Source organism: Bufo bufo, chromosome 3, assembly GCF_905171765.1.
Source record: "Bufo bufo chromosome 3, aBufBuf1.1, whole genome shotgun sequence".
Classification (NCBI taxonomy): Eukaryota; Metazoa; Chordata; class Amphibia; order Anura; family Bufonidae; genus Bufo; species Bufo bufo.
In genome coordinates, this window is record NC_053391.1 from 289,114,285 (window position 1) to 289,129,753 (window position 15,469).

The 15,469-nt window shown below is 44.6% G+C and overlaps 1 protein-coding gene across 1 annotated transcript in view; it reads left to right on the forward strand.

Moving 5' to 3' along the window:
• The window catches only part of LOC120993752 (ubiquinol-cytochrome-c reductase complex assembly factor 2), a 48,668-nt gene extending 33,922 nt beyond the window's left edge, over positions 1–14,746 (forward strand). Inside the window, exons 3-4 of the mRNA XM_040422223.1 lie at positions 14,150–14,219; positions 14,545–14,746. Coding sequence (XP_040278157.1) covers positions 14,150–14,219; positions 14,545–14,642 — 168 coding nt within the window. The 3' untranslated portion in view covers positions 14,643–14,746. The remainder of the gene's footprint in view (positions 1–14,149; positions 14,220–14,544) is intronic.
• Positions 14,747–15,469: the final 723 nt, after the last annotated feature.

Sequence of the window (15,469 nt, forward strand, 5' to 3'; positions counted from 1 at the left end):
ATATAGGGCTTAGCAGGCAGTATTATACAAGATGGGACTAGGTATACACTTCAGCAAGCAGTATCGCATACAGCAGGCTGTGTATCAGGCACACATACATGAAAGGATTAGATACAGATGTGATTTGATGTGCTTGCTGATTCATGCTGTTTATTGCACTCTGGAGATGGTGAGGAAGAGCCTGTGGACGGTCAGTGATTGATTTAGCTATTGAGTGAGAAAGACTGGCAGGATTCATGTATGACTAGTAACATGGCCACATGTAGTCGGAGTAGCTACTGCAGACTGAACAGTGTGTGGGGGGGGCGTGTCCAGCCTCACTCATCACTCTGCAGTGCAGCCAGTTTTTATCAATAAAGTTTTATGTATTCAACAGAACAGAAAGGAGAGAAAGTAAACAGATCTGCCAGGATAGTCTGATGCTCAGACAGGTGGAAGGAAAGCTCATACATGAAAAACAGGTATTGGGGGCGTTTTTATGTATGGTAAAGGGTGTTAGGAGCACATAAAAATAATTTTGATTTTGGGAGTAGACAACTTCTTTAATGGAAGGATACCAACAATTTTGTCCCCGTGTGTGTGTGTGTGTGTGTGTGTGTGTGTGTGTCGATAGATATAGATACAGTGGGGAAAATTAAAATACAATGGCGATTTTGCACATTTTCCAACCTACAAAGAATGAGACGTCTGTAATTATTATCATAGGTATACTTCAACTGTGAGAGACGGAATCTAAAATAAAAATCCAGAAAATCACAATGTATAATTTTTAAATAATTGAATTTGCATTTTATTGCATGAAATAAATATTTGATCACCTACCAACCAGCAAGAATTCTTGCTCTCACAGACCTGTTAGTTTTTCTTTAAGAAGCCCTCCTACTCTGCACTTATTACCTGTATTAATTGCACCTGTTTGAACTCGTTACCTGTATAAAAGACACCTGTCCATATATTCAATCAATCACACTCAATCTCTCCACCATGGCCAAGACCAAAGAGCTAAGGACACCAAGGACAAAACTGTAATCTTCCTCGGTCTGGGGATTCATGCAAGATCTCGCCTTGTGGGGTAATGATGATTTTGAGAAAGGTCAGGAATCGGCCCAGAACTACACAGGAGGACCTCGTCAATGACCTGAAGAGAGCTGGGACCACAGTCTCAAAGATTACCGTCTGTAACGCACTACGCAATCATGGATGAAAATCCTGCAGGGCATGCAAGGTTCCCCTGCTCACGCCAGCCAATGTCCAGGCCCGTTTAAAGTTCGTCAGTGACCATCTGGATGATGCAGATGAGGCATAGGAGAAGGTCATGTGGTCAGAAGAGACCAAAATAGAACTTTTTGGTATCAACTCCCCTCATTGTATTTGGATGAAGAAGGATTAGTACAACCCCCAAGAACCCCGTCCCAACAGTGAAGCATGGGGGTGGAAACTTCATACTTTTGGGGGTGCTTTTCTGCAAAGGGGATAGGACGACTTCGTATTGAAGGGATGATGGATGGGGCCATGTATCACAAGATTTTGGCCAACAACCTCCTTCCCTCAGTAAGAGCATTGGAGATGGATCGTGGCTGGGTCTTCCAGCATGACAATGACCCGAAACACACAGCCAGGGCAACTAAGGAGTGGCTCTGTAAGAAGCATTTCAAGGTCCTGAAGTGACCTAGCCAGTCTCCTGACCTGAACCCTATTGAAAATCTTTGGAGGGAGTTGATACTCAATGTAGCCCAGCGATGGCCCTGAAACCTGAAAGATTTGTATGGAGGACTGGGCCAAAATCCCTGCTGCACTGTATGCAAACTTGGTCAAGAAGGAAACCTCTGACCTCTGTAATTGCAAACAAAGGTTTCTGAACTAAATATTAAATTCTATAATAAAGTTTTATAATAAAATGCTAATTAATAAATTTAAAAAAACATACAATGTGGTTTTCTGTTTATTTTTTTAATTTTTATTCTGTCTCACAGTTGAAGTGTACCTCCGATAAAAATTACAGACCTCCATTTTTTGTAGTTGGGAAAACTTGCGAAATTGTCAATGTATAAAATACTTCTGTTCCTCACTGTACCTAAATACATACAGTGAGGAAAATAAGTATTTGAACACCCTGTGATTTTGCAAGTTCTCCCACTTAGAAATCATCGAGGGGTCTGAAATTCATATTGTAAATGCATTCCCACTCTGAGAGACAGAATAAATAACAAAAAAATAATTAATTCAGGAAAACACATTGTATGTTTCTTTAAAGAATTTATTTGTCTTGCACTGCTGAACATAAGTATTTGAACACCTGAGAAAATCTGTGTTAATATATGGTACAGAAGCATTTGTTTGCAATTACAGAGGTCAAACGTTTCCTGTAGTTCTTGACCAGGTTTGCACACACTGCAACAGGGATTTTGGTCCACTCCTCCACACAGATCTCTAGATCTGTCCAGTTTCGGGGCTGTCGCTGAGCAACACAGAGTTTCAGCTCCCTCCAAAGATGTTCTATTGGATTTAGGTCTGGAGACTGGCTAGGCCACTCCAGAACCTTAATATGCTTCTTACGGAGCCACTCCTTCGTTATCCTTGCTGTGTGTTTCAGGTCGTTGTCATGTTGGAAGACCCAGCCACGACCCATAGTCAATGCTCTGACTGAGGGAAGGTGGTTGTTGCTCAAAATCTCACAATAAATGGCCCCATTCATCCTCTCCTTAATACAGTGTGGCCGTCCTGTCCCCTTCTCAGAAAAGCACCCCCAAAGCATGATGTTACCACCCCCATGCTTCACAGTAGGGATGGTGTTCTTAGGATGCAACTCATCCTTCTTTTTCCTCCAAACACGATAAGTGAAGTTTAGACAAAAAAGTTCTACTTTGGTCTCATTTGACCACATGACTTTCTCCCATGCCTCTTCTGGATCTGGATGATGGTCATTGGCAAACTTCAAACGGGCCTGGATATGTGATGACTTGAGCAGGGGAACCTTCCATGCAATGCATGATTTGAAACCATGACGGCGTAGTGTTCTACCAACAGTGACCTTTGAAACTGTCATTGTCTTCATGTCATTGACCAGCTCCTCCCTCGTAGTTCAGGGCTGATTCCTCACCTTCCTTCTCACCTCGTGGGGTATCACTGATGATATCTTGCATGGAGCCCCAGTCCGAGGGAGACTGACAGTCGTCTTTAGCCTCTTCCATTTTCTAACAATTGCTCCAACAGTTGCTGAATTTTCACCAAACTGCTTGGCAATGGCCCCGTAGCCATTTCCAGCCTTGTGGAGGTCCATCATTTTGTCTCTGATGTCTTTTGACAGTTCTTTGGTCTGGCCCATGGTAGTAGTTGGCGTCTGACTGACTGTGGGGTGGACAGGTGTCTTTAAAGAGCTCAGACAGGTGCTACTAAGTTAGATTAATGAGTGGAGTAGAGGTGGACTTTTTAAAGGCACAGTAACAGGTCTTTGAGAGCCAGAATTCTTGCTGTTTCTCAGGTGTTCAAAAAACTTATGTTCAACAGTGCATGACAAATAAATTCTTTAAAAATCATACAATGTCATTTCCAGATTTTTATTTTATTTTTATATTTTTTTATTCTTTCTGGGAATTCTGAGTGGGAATGCACCTACAATGTGAATTTCAGACCCCTCCATGATTTCTAAAAATTGCAGGGTGTTCAAATACTTCTGTTCCTTACTGCATGTGTGTGTGTATGTGTATGTATGTGTGTATATATAATATATATTTTGTGGGGTTTCGCTATGGTAAATAGGGTAAGCGGGCGCAGAACAGAGGCAAAATACAAGTTCTTAACTCAAAACGTCAGTGTTTATTCACACTTGAGGCAATTGCACAAAACAGAACGTAACTTTGCAGTCTTGGTGTTAGTTCACACACAATGGAAAGTTCATAGAACACAAGTCATCTTGCTGGCAGTTCTGCCTCCAGTAGTCGACAGCAGGCTTTAGGGGGCCTGTTTCCCCAGCATGCAACTCTCTACCCTCTAGCACGGCACAAAGCCTCAGATCCCATCTCGCATCTCTGCTGCCTATTTAAGGACGGCCAGGTGCTGCCAAAACCCGGGTCGGCACTTAAACTCCGGTCCGGTATTTGACCTCACCTGGCTGGAAACCAGCCCTGCCGCACATGTTGGGAGGAAAATACCTGCGTTGCCAGACACAACCCCTTACTGTGTCAAAATAACTAATAACTATATATATATATATATATATATATATATATATATATATATATATCTCCAAAAAAGAGGCAGCACTCCAATGTAAAAGTAAAAAAGACCCGCTTTATTCCCCTCTGCAACGTTTCAACTGCTCATTGCAGTCTTTATCAAGCATACAAACTGGTGTCAGAGTATCCACATTTATACCCACAATGCCATGTGAGTCAATTGGTGAGTTAATCAGTGACAATTACATAATCCAAGTATACAAAATGTTAAAAATACATGATCCGGTGTAAATACAAGATACAAAAATTGCAAAACATATAAAAAATCAGTGGAGCACATATCTCGTGAAACTATAGTTATTGATCTTCAAAAAATCCCATACATCAATAGATCTTTTCATAAAGTGCCATGTGCTTTAATCAAAGTGATCAAATGTGTGTGTTAAATTGCGGTCAATCGGCCGCATCGATTGTATAGAAAATAACTTACACAGCGGTATACTATGATGATGGCCTCCATCTCGGCGTCCCCAGTCCATCATTGCGCATGCCCGGTTGCCAGGAAACCAGTACACACTGGATCCCGTCACACGTCACCAGGTGCGTGACGTCAGTCGCGAGGCGTGTACCGGCAACCTGGGTCCTCCGGAGCGTGACGAGCCAGAAGGTTACGCCCCAGCAGCCATGTCACAGGATCTCGTGAGCGCATCACATGAGCCGTAGTTCGGCAACCGGAGAGCGTCCCCAAACCCGGCACATCACTATTTAACCAGGGCAGGACAGGGCACCGCAAATCCAGACTTGAATGGGGAAAAAGAAGTCACATGTAGACATGATCGGGTTGCATATTCGGGTACTTTCACACTTGCGGCAGGACGGATCCAACATGCTGTTCACCATGTCGGATCCGTCCTGCGGCTATTTCGCCGGACCGCCGCTCCGTCCCCATTGACTATAATGGGGGCGGAGCTACGGCGGTGCACAGCGAAAGGCCGCCGGACTAAAATTACTGCATGTCAGGCTTTTTAGTCCGGCGGCTTTTGCCATGCACCGCCGTGCTGCGCCGGAGCTCCGCCCCTGTCCCCATTATAGTCAATGGGGACGGAGCGGTGGTCCGGCGGCACGGCGAAATAGCCGCAGGACGGATCCGACATGGTAAACAGCATGTCGGATCCGTCCTGCCGCAAGTGTGAAAGTAGCCTTAATACTACTTTATGGAGTTTAAATGAATGATAATATTCTTATAAGATATCAAGTCGTGTATTTCGGAAGCAAATGGAGTCATAGGCCCCTTTTAAAGGGACAGTGTCTCTATAATGAGATAAAATGATATTGAAGCTAATTGGAAAAGGTGCGGTTTATGTGGTTGTCACTTTAGTGACCATCACCACACACCTGTTATGGCACCTAGGTATCGAGTGCTGTCAACACCCAATATCCTCTGAGCCAAAATCCACCTATAATCCGCATTTACAGCTGAGTGGCAATCTTCCATTCACGACTTATCCGTACTATACTTATTTATCTGAATAAACTGCGATTCCAACCCCATTCACCCCACATGGGACTACAAACACCGTAGATGGTAGCCATCTTTTTCTACCGCTGTGATGATAAACTTGAAAAAATCTATCAGATCCGATAAAATCTGAAAAATAGAAAAAAGAAAAACATAATAAGTAAATAGGTGAGATATTAGACACCATAAGTGATCACAATACCAGAGTACAAAATGAAGGAGACAAATCCACAGGAGAAACGGGAGAATTCCCGCAAAGTCACACTACATAATATTCCATTTAAAATCGACATTCAGGCCCTGTAGTTTAAGGGTCTGAAGACGATGTATCCAACGCAGTTCCCTTTGTTTAAGGGTCAAGGTGCGATCCCAACCTCGTCTAGCCCTTGGGACCTGGTCTATTATCATGCATTTCAGTTCTCTCTCAGCATGGCCATACTCAACAAAATGTTTAGGAACCGGCAAATCTGTTCTTTTACGCCTTATAGAAAAGCGATGGTTATTCAATCGTGTTTTCATGTCACATGTGGTCTCCCCCACATAGAGGAGACCACATAGACATTGCAACACATATACGACAAACGAGCAAAAAATGACGGATATCAAATTGTGCTCCCGTACCCGGGTGTGTGAAAGAACTTCCCTTGATCATATAAGGGCAGTTCACACACGTCAGGCACGGGAAACAACCCGTTTTTCTTGAACCAAAAAAGGTTTGCACCTTTCTCTTGACGGGGACATCCGCCCTAACCAACTTGTCACGCAAGTTGGTAGGACGCCTGTATGACAAGAGTGGGGGAGAAGAGAAGGACTCTATCATGGGAAAATTACTCTTTAAGATGGGCCAATGTTTCCTCAAAATATCGGCCAAGTCTCTACTTTGTTCTGAATATGTAGTGACAAATGGTATCTGTCTAGGTTTGGGTTTCTTTTCTCTCGCCTCCATTCCCTGAGGGTATTGTATCTTCCTCAGATGTTTGTAAAGGTTCCCTCGTGGGTACCCTTTCTGTCAGAATTTTTCAATCATCTGCTCATAACGGATAGGTAAACACTCTGGGTCTTGTACAATCCTCTTGAGACGTAGCAGTTGGCTACGTGGTAGGGATTCGATGCTAGGTCTGGGATGACAGCTCTCATAGCGCAACAAAGTGTTGCAGTCAGTCGGCTTGGTGAAAATGTCAGTAGACAGTCTGTCACCAACGATAGACACCATTGTGTCAAGGAACTGTACCTGTTTGTCAGAATGTGTGAGTGTAAAAGCAATCTCACTGTCCAAGTTATTCAGGAAACCATGAAATTGCTCTAGAGACTCAGTCACCTTGCCAAATGAGGAAGACGTCGTCTATGTACCGCCACCAGCCCAACACCTTGCTGAAGTCGTGGGATACATAGACAAGGTCCTCCTCAAGAGCCGCCATGAAAACATTTGCATACGTGGGGGCCACATTGGACCCCATTGCGGTCCCATGTAATTGCAAAAAGAACTGGTCCCCGAACATAAAATAGTTATGTCTCAGGACCAGATTCAATAGTTCAATGATAAAATCACAGCATTCTGTCGAATAGTCGCTATGTTTCAAACATCTCCTCACCGCATTAACTTCCCGTACATGATCGATCGAAGTATAGAGGCTGGTGACATCAAAGGATGCCACCAAGCATTCATCAGGCAATATCACAGTGGAAACTATTTGCAAAAAATCCTCTGTATCCCTGATATAGGATTTGGTATTAGTAGCGTACATGCGGAGTATGTGGTCCAGGAAGATGGAAATGTGTGAACAAGCGGAGTCAATACCCGACACGATGGGTCGCCCAGGGGGGTTCGTCAGGGACTTATGTATTTTTGGCAATACGTAAATAATTGGTGTACGTGGATTCTCTATCAATAAAAAGGAATGAGCTTTTTTGGAGAACTACAACCATTGATGACCGTCTTGCCCATGGTCTGAGGATTTTGCACCAGGATCTACCATTAAAGGGCTTCTGTCACCCCACTAAACAGTTTTGTTTTTTTTTGGTTACTTATAATGCCTATAATGCGATTTATGCATACATACTGTAATTAATCATTTTCGTTCAGCAGATTGTTAAAAACGTACTTTTAAAATATGCAAATTACCTTGCTACCAGCAAGTAGGGCGGCTCCTTGCTGGTAGCAGCCACATCCTCCTATCCTAAAGACGCCCCCTCAGGGCTCCAGATGGCGACCAAAATGGTCGCCAATGCGACTTAGAATTTACAAATGGCGACAAGACTTTTTAGTCTTGTCGCCATTTGCGACTAGACCCGCCGCCGTAGCTCTGCTCAGTACAGCGGCGGGGCACAGGAGATGATCGTTCTCACCAGCGCAGTGGAGGAGTCTCTCCCTCCCCCCTGTGCTGCTGCTGCCTCCGCCAATAAGAAGAGACGGGAGGAGGAGGGGAGGGGCTGTGGCCACTGCGCCACCAATGAAGAAAACTGACCTGTAATACAAATACAGGAGGCGGGTGCCGGAATCAAATAGCCGACACCCGACCTTTTGTGACAGGGAGCTGCGATCGGCTGCAGTTGAGTTAACCCTACAGGTGCGGTACCTGAGGGGTTAACTGCCGCTGATCGCAGCTCCCTGTCACAAAGGTCGGGTGTCGGCTATTTGATTCCAGCACCCGCCTCCTGTATTTGTATAAGAAACATTGGTGGCACAGTGCCCCCCCCAGTATAATAAACATTGGTGGCACAGTGGGAAGTGCCAATGAGGGTTAAAAATAATAAAAAAAAATAAACTCTCCTCCTCCAGTTGATCGCATAGCTGCCGGTCTCCTGTTCTTTCTTCAGGACCTGTGGTGACGTCACTGAGCTCATCACATGGTCCATTACCATGGTGATGGATCATGTGATGAGCACAGTGATGTCACCACAGGTCCTTTGACAGGTCCTGAAGAAAGAACAGGAGACGATCAATTGGAGGAGGTGAGTTAATTATTTTTTTATTTTTTAACCCTCATTGGCACTGCCCACTGCGCCACCAATGTTTATTATATTGAGGGGGGGCGCACTGCGCCACCAATGTTTATTATATTGACCTTCTACTATGCATTCTGTATTAAGAATGCTATTATTTTCCCTTATAACCATGTTATAAGGGAAAATAATACAGTGAATAGACTTTCATCCTAGCAACCATGCGTGAAAATCGCACCGCATCCGCACTTGCTTGCGATTTTCACGCAGCCCCAATAACTTCTATGGGGCCTGCGTTGCGTGAAAAACTCACAACATAGAGCATGCTGCGATTTTCACGCAACGCACAAGTGATGTGTGAAAATCACTGCTCATGTGCACAGCCCCATAGAAATGAATGGGTCAGGATTCAGTGCGGGTGCATTCCGGTATTTTGAATGCCAGATCTGGCACTAATACATTCCTAGGGGGAAAAATGCTGGATCCGGCATTCAGGCAAATCTTCAGTTTTTTTCGCCGGAGATAAAACCGTAGCATGCTGCGTTTTTCTCTTTTGCCTGATCAGTCAAAATGACTGAACTGAAGACATCCTGATGCATCCTGAACGGATTAGGGCTCTTTCACACCTGCGTTCTTTTCTTCCGGCATAGAGTTCCGTCGTCGGGGCTCTATGCCGGAAGAATCCTGATCAGTTTTATCCTAATGCATTCTGAATGGAGTGAAATCCGTTCAGGATGCATCAGGATGTCTTCAGTTCCGGAACGGAACGTTTTTTGGCCGGAGAAAATACCGCAGCATGCTGCGCTTTTTGCACCGGCCAAAAATCCTGAAGACTTGATTTAAACGTAATATTTTAGAGTACTTTCACACTAGCGTTTCTTCTTTTCCGGCATAGAGTTCCGTCACAGGGGCTCTATACCAGAAAAGAACTGATCAGGCATATCCCCATGCATTCTGAATGGAGAGTAAGGCCTCTTTCACACTTGCGTTGTCCGGATCCGGCGTGTACTCCACTTGCCGGAATTACACGCCGGATCCGGAAAAACGCAAGTGTACTGAAAGCATTTGAAGACGGATCCGTCTTCAAAATGCTTTCAGTGTTACTATGGCAGCCAGGACGCTATTAAAGTCCTGGTTGCCATAGTAGGAGCGGGGAGCGGTATACTTACAGTCCGCGCGGCTCCCGGGGCGCTCCAGAATGACGTCAGAGCGCCCCATGCGCATGGATGACGTGCCATGCGATCACGTGATCCATGCGCTTGGGGCGCCCTGACGTCACTTGCTGCAAGGCCGGATCCAGAATTAATGCCCATTGAAAGGCATTGATCCGGATCCGGCCTTAAGCTAAACGTCGTTTCGGCGCATTGCCGGATTCGACGTTTAGCTTTTTCTGAATGGTTACCATGGCTGCTGGGACGCTAAAGTCCTGGCAGCCATGGTAAAGTGTAGCGGGGAGCGTGGGAGCAGCATACTTACCATCCGTGCGGCTCCCGGGGCGCTCCAGAGTGACGTCAGGGCGCCCCAAGCGCATGGATCACGTGATCGCATGGCACGTCATCCATGCGCATGGGGCGCTCTGACGTCATTCTGGAGCGCCCCGGGAGCCGCGCGGACTGTAAGTATACCGCTCCCCGCTCCTACTATGGCAACCAGGACTTTAATAGCGTCCTGGCTGCCATAGTAACACTGAAAGCATTTTGAAGACGGATCCGTCTTCAAATGCTTTCAGTACACTTGCGTTTTTCCGGATCCGGCGTGTAATTCCGGCAAGTGGAGTACACGCCGGATCCGGACAACGCAAGTGTGAAAGAGGCCTTACTCTCCATTCAGAATGCATGGGGATATGCCTGATCAGTTCTTTTCTGGTATAGAGCCCCTGTGACGGAACTCTATGCCGGAAAAGAAGAAACGCTAGTGTGAAAGTACTCTAAAATATTACGTTTAAATCCCCCTTTCCCAATTTTACATATAAAATATATAAACAATAAATAAATAAACATATTACATAGCGCTGTCCAAACTATTAAATTATTAAAAAATATCTCCTATGCGGTGAGCATTCGCCATTTTTTAGTCACCTTGTCACCCCAAAAAATAGCATAGGACAGTTCTATTATGGGCCGAATGTTTCATAAAATGCGAAATGCACGCGGCTTTTATTGGTGTTTTTTTTTTTGCGCGGTATTGAGTATCGCAATACTTTTTTATGGTGACGAAAGCGAATCAAAATTTTGGTTTCAAAACAACCCTACGCCAATCTGATCGGCGTAGCGTTGTCACGATACCAAAATTTTGATTCGGTTTCGATTTGGCTCCTAAATTTTTCAGTTCAGGAGCCAATGGCTACTAGGTATTTTTTTTTTTTTAGTCTGGACCACTGCCCCTCCGCATGCTGATTGACAGGGCCAGCGGACGGGATCTTTCTCTGCTGGCCCTGTTTGCATTCAAAATCTGGCGCAGGCGCCAGAGGTCTTCAGTCGGCGCAGGCGCACTGAGAGGCGGACGCTCGCTCGGTCGCTCCATCCTCAGTGCGCCTGCGCCGATGACGTAACATCTACACCCGGCGCAGGCGCATTGAGGAAGGAGCGACCGAGCAAGCGTCGTCCTCTCAGTGCGCCTGCGCCGACTGAAGACAGGTACGGCGCAGGCGCCAGATTTTGAATGCAAACAGGGCCAGCAGAGAGAGATCCCGTCCGCTGGCCCTGTCGATCAGCATGTGGAGGGGGCATCTTTAGGATAGGAGGATGCGGCTGCTACCAGCAAGTAGCCGCCCTACTTGCTGGTAGCAAGGTAATTTGCATATTTTAAAAGTAAGTTTTTAACAGAATCTGCTGAACGAAAATGATTAATTACAGTATGTATGCATAAATCGCATTATAGGCATTATAGGTAACCAAAAAAAATAAAAAATGTTAAATGACATAGGTGTCTCTCATCGATAATAAGACGATGTACAAGAGGCATTATTGTGGAAAGAAAACATTTCTCAGCTTTTATTTACATTTGAGCAAAAAGTGTCCAGTCCAAAATTGACAGAAGTTGATTTTTTTAACTTCATTTTTTTCAATCCCTGTCGGCTGAGGAGTGGGAGGGGCGTGGCCTAACCAGATCAGGGGCATGTCCTTTTGAACAGCTCACACTCAGACAGCAGCACTGTGCTGTCTGAGTGTGAGCTGCAGAAAGAAAGTCACTGTCCCTCCCACCCCTGCAGAGGAGTAGAAAGGGGTGTGGCCTAACTGGGGCAGGTTTTTAAGTTCGAATTTTGAGGGTGGACACATTGTGTCAGGGGGCGTGTCTGAGCTCCTTCCTGCATGAGTGGCGCCCCTCCGGTCACCTTACTGGCTCATTTGCATACCAAATAAACTGGATTTTAAACATCTATTTCTGGAACAAAGGCACATCTTGAAATAAGGTACTAAGTGCTATTAGGCCATGACACCTGATGTACCTGTGTGCCAAATTTCGTGATTGTAAATTTGACGGTGCGGTGAGGCTCCCATAGGAATACACAGAGAAACTGGCTTCCTGTCCACACATAAGATGCTGTGTTATTTGGAGAGTCTGAGTACATTCACTACAGATTACATAATGTACCTTTCTAACAGGTCAGAGAAATTTCTTTTTTTGCGGGAGTTCTTCTTTAAATCCCTGCAATCTCTGTTAGGCCCCTTTCACACGAGCGAGTATTCCGCGCGGATGCGATGCGGGAGGTAAACGCATTGCACCCGCACTGAATACTGACCCATTCATTTCTATGGGGCTGTGCACACGAGCGGTGATTTTCACGCATCACTTTTGCGTTGCGTGAAAATCGCAGCATGCTCCTCTTTGTGAGTTTTTCACGTAACGCAGGCCCCATAGAAATGAATGGGGTTGCGTGAAAATCGCAAGCATCCGCAAGCAAGTGCGGATGCGGTGCGATTTTCACGCACGGTTGCTAGGAGACGATCGGGATGGAGACCCGAACCCTTATTATTTTCCCTTATAACATGGTTATAAGGGAAAATAATAGCATTCTGAATACAGAATAGCTAAGTAATAACAGGGCTGGAGGGGTTAAAAAAAAAAAATCATTTAACTCACCTTATCCACTTGCTCGCGATGCGGGCATCTCCGTCTGACTCTTTTACTGTATAGGACCTGTGGAGAGCATTAACTATAGTTTAAGGACCTGGGATGACGTCACTCCCGGTCACTCACATGGTACGTCACATGATCTTTTACCATGGTAATTCACCATGGTACAAAAGATCATGTGATGACCAGAGTGACGTCATCCCAGGTCCTTAAACTATAGTTAATGCTCTCCACAGGTTCCTATACAGTAAAAGAGTCAGACGGAGATGCCCGGCATCGCGAGCAAGTGGATCTAAGGTGAGAGTTAAATGATTTTTTTATTTTTTTTTAACCCCTTCCAGCCCTGTTTTACTTAGCATTCTGTATTCAGAATGCTATTATTTTCCCTTATAACCATTGTTATAAGGGAAAATAATACCTATTTACAGAACACCGATCCCAAGCCCCGAACTTCTATGAAGAAGTTCGGGTTTGGGTACCAAACACGCGCGATTTTTCTCACGCGAGTGCAAAACGCATTACAATGTTTTGCACTCGCGCGGAATAAATCGCGGGTGTTCCCGCAACGCATCCGGACATTTTTCCGCAACGCCCGTGTGAAAGAGGCCTTAGGCCCCTTAGGTGACTGATTAGGTCCGGGTGCGTTCAGTGAAACTCGCACCATTTTGAAAGCAAGTTCAGTCAGTTTTGTCTGCAATTGCGTTCAGTTTTTTCCGCGCGAGTGCAATGCGGTTTTCATGCGCGTGATAAAAAACTGAAGGTTTACAAACCTCTCCTAGCAACCATCAGTGAAAAACACATTGCATCCGCACTTGCTGCCGGATGCAATGCGTTTTTCACTGAAGCCGCATTCACTTCTATAGGGCCAGGGCTGCGTGAAAAAATGCAAAATGTAGAACATGCTGCGTTTTTCACACAACGCAGTGCGGGTGCTATGCGTTCATATCACGCATTGCACATGCGCGGAAAACTCGCTTGTTTCAAAGGGGCCTTAGACATTAGCCCCGGGTGTCTGCTGTATGAAATGCCAGAAAGCCAGCAACTGTGAGCCGCTGCAATTGCGAACAGTCATGATTTTTATGGTCCGGACTTCTGCCTGGAAATGGTTAAATCCTCTATGCTGCTAAATTGATTGTAAAGGGATAGGCTAAGATTATGATTGAATGGGGATGAGCTCTAATACCAAACGCCAAGAGTTATTTTTTACTGTTTTATTGGGAAGGGGGGGGGAGTCATAGTTCCATGCAGTCTAATCAATAATTTTCCTTTGTTCAGGCTTCATTAAGCATTCTATAGTCAAATTGCTAATTGTGGCTGACCATGAGGAGGTACTTACACCTAGTAAATGTATGACAAAAGATTGTTTCAGTAAGCAATGGTCAATATTCTTGGAAAAAAAAAATCAAACTTTATTTCTACTTTTTTATGGTAAAAGTATCCACGACTTCAAAATACAAGTTTTACAGAAATCACGGTGGATGAATATCGAATGGTGCTGGCGACTGGTAAGACTATGCTGAATCACCTTGTGTGACTGTATGAAAGCACATTTATAGAATGAAAGGCTTACTTCTGCTTTATGTTTATGTTTTATCTCGTTGAGACTGAGAAATCTCAACCATAACACTCTGTTCTGTAAGTATTCTGCTGAGTGGTAACATATATCAAGAGCTCAGAAATCTCCTATATTATATGCAAATTAATGTTCAGTTTCCCCAAATATCACTGGAGATAGTGATTGCTGAATGTAAGACCTGAATATTTCTATTCTGTACCCGTCTTGTACTGTTTATTGCACCCAAACAGAATAAATATCCTTTATACTGACAGATTCTCTGAAGCAGATGGATGAGATGAAAAAAGGAATGTGGAAGAGGCTCAAAGACAAGTTTAATGTGAAATCCCCTCAGGACGATGTTAAGGAGTAACACCATATTGTTCATATCGCAATTTGTGCTCGCTCCCTTCCTCCTGTACACACTCTATTAGTTCCATATATGAAGTCTCTTAATAAACAGACTTTTTCTTCCCATTTCTTGCAAGCTCTTGTTCTTATCCACAAAAATTGGGAACTCTTGCCCATGGTTTGTCCTGTATATTTTATTCTCATTTACTGTACACTAAATAACCATGTTTTGGCATTATACAGATTTTTAGATGTAAAGTTCTTTGTAGACTGTGGAGGTATATGCCAGGAAGGTCTGTTGTATACCGCCAAAGGAAATTTGTTATGTATGCCGCTCTCTAGTCATGGGCCACAATGTTAAAGTACAGTAAGTACACATGCAGTATATGTTTTTGCAGTGGCCGGCATTATAGCAAAGTGCAGTTTGCTGTGCAGCTGAATAAGCAAGTAGGTATCTCCCAAGAAAGTGAACCATTTTGTCAGAGCCACCTACGGCCTCTTTCAGACGGGCGTTGCGGGAAAATGTGCGGGTGCGTTGCGTTTTGCACTTGCGTGAGAAAAATCGTGCGTGTTTGGTACCCAAACCCGAACTTCTTCACAGAAGTTCGGGCTTGGGATCGGTGTTCTGTAGATTGTATTATTTTCCCTTATAACATGGTTATAAGGGAAAATAATACATTCTGAATACAGAATGCATAGTAAAATAGCACTGGAGGGGTTAAAAAAATAAATAAAAATCATTTAACTCCCCAAGTCCACTTGATCGCGTAGCCGGCATCTCCTTCTGTCTTCATCTTAGCTCTGTGCAGCAACAGGACCTGTGGTGACGTCACTCCGATCATCACATGA